The sequence below is a fragment of the Lottia gigantea genome (genome assembly GCF_000327385.1).
Source record: "Lottia gigantea unplaced genomic scaffold LOTGIsca_13, whole genome shotgun sequence".
Lineage (NCBI taxonomy): Eukaryota > Metazoa > Mollusca > Gastropoda > Lottiidae > Lottia > Lottia gigantea.
The window spans coordinates 166,715-172,102 of NW_008707425.1; the positions used below are offsets into that span (position 1 = coordinate 166,715).

The 5,388-nt window shown below is 34.9% G+C and overlaps 1 protein-coding gene across 1 annotated transcript; it reads left to right on the forward strand.

Moving 5' to 3' along the window:
- Positions 1 to 1,578: 1,578 nt before the first annotated feature.
- On the forward strand, positions 1,579 to 2,421 carry LOTGIDRAFT_111495 (hypothetical protein; the record flags this gene model as incomplete). The annotated part of the gene is made up of 1 exon (XM_009048860.1): positions 1,579 to 2,421. The coding sequence occupies one exon, from the start codon at positions 1,579 to 1,581 to the stop codon at positions 2,419 to 2,421; it is 843 nt and encodes a 280-aa protein (XP_009047108.1).
- Positions 2,422 to 5,388: the final 2,967 nt, after the last annotated feature.

A 5,388-nucleotide genomic window follows, 5' to 3' on the forward strand; every position in this document is an offset into this window, starting at 1 on the left:
TTTGAAGGGTTATGGTCAACAAGCCAATCTTTAAACCATTCGTATAAACCATAGATATATAGAAATTCAATGAAAATTTTGCGAAAGGTAAGTTTATAAGTTGATTAAAACATCAGGGTTTTTGTTAATAGAACTGAAAATAAATGTTTGTGCACTTAAAAGTAATACCATACGCAGTATATAGATTTAGGTTCAGTTTTAATATGTCTTTATCGCTCTACAATATTGATGTATTAAGTACTTATTTTAACAATGAAAATATTACATTATTGTAGCGCTATAGTTATATATAGCACCGTCACACCGGACTACGACCATTTGTGATCTTACAATGACTGGAAATATACTAGATCGCAGTCAAAGTAAGAAAAACCAGACAAAAAAGTCCCTAAAAAATTGCAAACTCAAAAACAGTCGCCCTAATACCGCAGGTTATGCGATCATATAGCGTTCTAAAGTTTTTGTCTTTTCTACGATGATGGTACAATGCTTAACTGACGACTTTTTCGATCCCATGGCCTTTTCAACGCGTTCCAGAACAAACCGCCGAACCATGTCCAAAATAAACGAGGTGACTCAGCGATTAGTTGCGAAATTGGCTATAATTGCACAATGTCTGGCTTATACCACGATTATGGTGAACTGACTATGTTCTGAGCCATTTTATCGTCGCAGTAGCAGCGCCCATTATTGGCCCAACAAAACACATAAACACTATGCATTCATTCGTTGAGTTATTATGACAGATGTCGAATCTGAAAGATGGAATTTGAACTGTCTTAAACAATGGTTGTTCAGACTTAATCGATCAAACTTCAAAACACCAATAAGAATCAATTTTGAGTTTATTGACGGAAAGTTGGCGTGTTTTTTTATGTCGCCATTAGTGAGCGTATAGGAAACGCTGATCACTATTGTCGCAAATATGGACATGTTCGGTGATCTGTTCTGGAACATCGCCATGGAATCGGGGAAGTCGTTATACAAGCTTCATAGCATCTCCATGAAGCTATGAAAATGTGGTAACCTATAGGCGTAGCAGAAATGTTGCAAAAACGGTAACGGTAACTTCATAGCGCTTTTACCACAGTCCTTATGATATCTTAGCGGGTAACAATGCTGCGTTCCAATTGAGTTTCCACTGCGTTTAAAATACGACTATGACACGCTTTACAAGGCTTGCACCACGATCCTATTGTTTTCTTCAAGTTTGCCGGCAACCGGATACGTTTCTAAGATCACAAATGGTTTTAATCAGATGTGACGTGACTATAACGAGTGATAAGACCTGAAATAACATCAACATCTATCTTTCTTTTTTCAGAAATGCATCTACGAAGAGAAAATTTAGGGGTTTTTTCATCAAGAACCTGGGGACATCGATTGCCGATTTTATCCTTAATCGCTTTAGTGATCTTGAGCATCTACAACACTATGTCAATAAGGTCACTTAATGCCAGGGTTGTTTCACAAGAACCACAAAACCCGCAGTTGGAGACAAGTAAAGTAGTGAATGTGACAGTGATGTCAGTGACCACAGTGATGCCAGTGACCACGGTGATGCCAGTGACCACAGTGATGCCAGTGAAACACCCAACATTAGTCTATGAACCAATATTTTTAATGAACCCATTTCAAGTATGCTCTGAAAATACGGTTAATATTTTAGTGTACGTACACAGCGCCCAAGACAATTTACGTAAACGATTAGCTATCCACATAACCTGGGGCTCTAGCGACAATTTAAACAAATATAAAGCAAAAATTGTCTTTGTGAGTGGAATGTCTAATAATGCCGCTATTTCTGACAAATTGAATATGGAAAATAAAAGATATGGAGATATACTACAGGCAAATTTTCATGATACTTATAAAAATTTAACGATGAAAGCTAAGAGCGCCATTACTTGGATTTCAAAATACTGTAAAAACATTACGTACGTCCTTAAAACTGATGATGATACATTTGTCCATTTGGAGCGTTTACAAAAATATATTGTTACTTTAGAAACCAACTCTAGACCCGTGACAGACTTGCTTGCAGGTAATATCTTTATGAACCAATTTCTCTTTTGTAACACGAAGTCTAAGTATTATATTTCTAAGGAAGAATATCCATGGGACAAATGGCCACCATTTTGTCAAGGAATGGCGTATTTCATGAGTAGGGACGTTGTACGCAAATTGAATGAAGGCGTCAAAAATCCTACAAAAAATCAGCCATTTGTGTGGTTAGATGACGTGTATATAACTGGTGTGGTTATAAACAATTTGAAATTAAAGCTCACAAATTTAACCATTTCTTACAGACTTAATGCCGATTTCAAACAGTTACAACATATCAAGTCTTTGATTTTCTTTCAAACCAATGAAATGCACTTGTTGTGGAAAAGGCTACATATGTTGTCTCCAACTAAATAAATGTATGTATGCTTTTTATATAGTATAGTGGTTTAAAGATTTAAGATGACAATGTGCACAATTTCTATCATTAAAATATATTACATGGACTTACTTCTATATATTTCCATTTCTACTATCACTCCCTTCAATGAACCAGTTACGTGGTGTTTATTTTTTGATAAACTGTAGTTTGTCACTTGACTCTTTGACGTCGTTAAAGAACAACAACGACACAATCTAAAATTTCATATAAAACAGTGAAATTGTATTAATAAAAGTATCTGAATATAATTATAAGAATTTAACGTTGGTCTTACTAGCATTATTGGTGTGTAAATGCAATTGACCACGCCACAAACATACATAAAATTTATTCAGTTAAAGGATTCGATCACCTATATTTTTACGGATGTTACCACTTTGCAACAGTACTAAGAAAGATCAAACGTATTAGGCAAGAAAATGAAATGGTGCTTAATTATTGTACACATGGAATCTCTCTGAAACCATAAAATGGACCACAGTCAACCACATGTGGTTGCAAATGTTTCTGCATTTCTCTTTGGAACGAACATGAAGACTGGAAGAACAGAGCAGGTTTTAAAAATTAATCTAATAATATCGAGACATATAAAGCAAAAGTAGGTCAAACTGCTTAATCAACAAATAGTACTCTCAGTTTTTAATTGACAAATTCAGTTTGATCCAGTTGACAGACAGATAGACATAGCATACTTTTGGAATATTTTAAAGTATAATTTTTTTTTTGACAATGAAAATGTTTTACAAAAAAGCGGAATGCTTCGGACAGCGATTTCAATTTTTTTCTCAATAATGATTGTTATAGGGCAGTAATTTCTCGAATGATATGAATTTTGAAATATTATTATAGGAGAATATAATAGGGCTACGATTTCAATGAAATAATAGTTACAGGATAGTATATTCGGGTAAAGAAATTATTTCATTATTAAATGTGAAAAAAACAGTGATATTATTAGGAATTCAGACAGAAAATTTATGAAAAAATAGCTTGCCAGACAAGGTAACATACACCCACTGCTAACTGTCAGAAATGACTTAATAATGAACTGAAATAATCTTAAAATCATCTATAAGTCGAGGCGAAACCTCAAAATCGGTTACATCAAATTATCATCAAATTAAAACATGAACATTGTCCGTACACACAAGGGCATTTACTCTGAAACCGTTCATCGGATTAGAACCAATTTCGAACATCAATATATAGACGATACCAAGTTTTTTTTAAGATCGATTAAAAACTATAGCCTCTATCGTGTTTACCTTCCAAATTTGACGTGTTTTTACAAAGTCAAGGGCAATAACTCTGAAACCGATCATTCGATTTTTACCATTCTCGGATCTCATCATGCATACCAAGAGACCTCATCAATATATACATGTGTAATATCCTAGGTTTATTCCTTCGAGCAAATCTACACTCGGTCTTCTTTTCAACACTGGGGTTTCGCCAACAATTGGTAGAGTGGAGTGGCTCTCCTAGGTTGCTTAATTCTCGTGGGTAAGAGCTAGCCTAAGGGTAGCAAGGCTCAAAACAAGATTCAATAACAAAAGTATAAATGCTTTTAATCCTAATTCACATAAAATATCCAGCTCATACATAAATGCTCGAAAAGAGTCGCGAAAGGAAAACAAATAAATACTTGGAATCAGAATACAACCATATAAATACCTATAGCGCTCCAGAGGGAGTCAATGCCTACTCAGTTCCAGGCATAATTCCTTTATCCTATTAGTTCCGAAGGATCCCAACAACGAACTGTCAAATAAGGCGTGCATCGCCGTATTTAAAGGCCTGGGTCACATGACATCCCTAGCGCCACCTATCGTAATAATACGTATCAATGAAAATAAAAGACTCGGAAATCATGACTATTCGCGAATTAGTTGAAACAGTAGAAAATGAACGAAAATGAGAAGTCGCTTATCCTATATATTATGTCATCCCAAAATAGAGAAATACTATAATTGAACTACGATGACAAAATGCCATGACAATGACAATGAAATATTTATAAAAATGAAATAGCACGCCTTACATGTGAAGACGAAAGCAACGAATAACCAGATGCTCAAGCGGAAGTTAAAAATATACACAATTCTAAAAACGACGGATTGGATTTAGAATATGAACTGCTGGTTATTATACATGCAAGTTTCATCAAGATCAAATAAAAACTGTAAACTCTATCATGCCTACAAGCCAAATTTAACGCGTTTTTACTAGGCCAAGGGCAATAACTCTGAAACCGTTCATTTGATTATCATTTTCGAACTTTATCGAGATCTCATCAATATATATATGCATACCAAGTTTCATCAAAATCAAATAAAAACTGTAGTCTTTATCGTGCATACAAGCCAAATTTGACGTGTTTTTATTAAGTCTAGGGCAATAGTTATTACCATTTTCGAACTTGACCGAGATCTCATCAATATATACATGCATACCAAGTTTCGTCAAGATTGAATAAAATCTGTCTCTATCGTGCATACAAGTTAACTTTGACACGTTTTTCAAGTCAAGGACAATAACTCCATAACCATTTATCCGATAATTACCATTTTCGAACTGAACTTGGCCGAGATCTCATCAATATATACATGCATACCAAGTTTCGTCAAGATTGAATTAAAACTGTAGCCTTTATCGTCCATAAAATCCAAAATTTGACGCGTTTTTTTACTAAGTCAAGGGCAATAACTCCGAAACCGTTCGTCCAATTATTACCATTTTCGAAGGGCAATAATTCAGACACCGTTCATCTGATTTTTACCACTTTCGAATTTGACCGAGATCTCATAAATATATACATGCACACCATGTGTGCGTCAAGATCGTCAAGATTGAATAAAAACTGTAGCCTTAATCGTGCATAAAGAAATGTGAATGGGCGGACGGACAGACAGGGGCGGCGGCAATATACGTCCACATTTTGA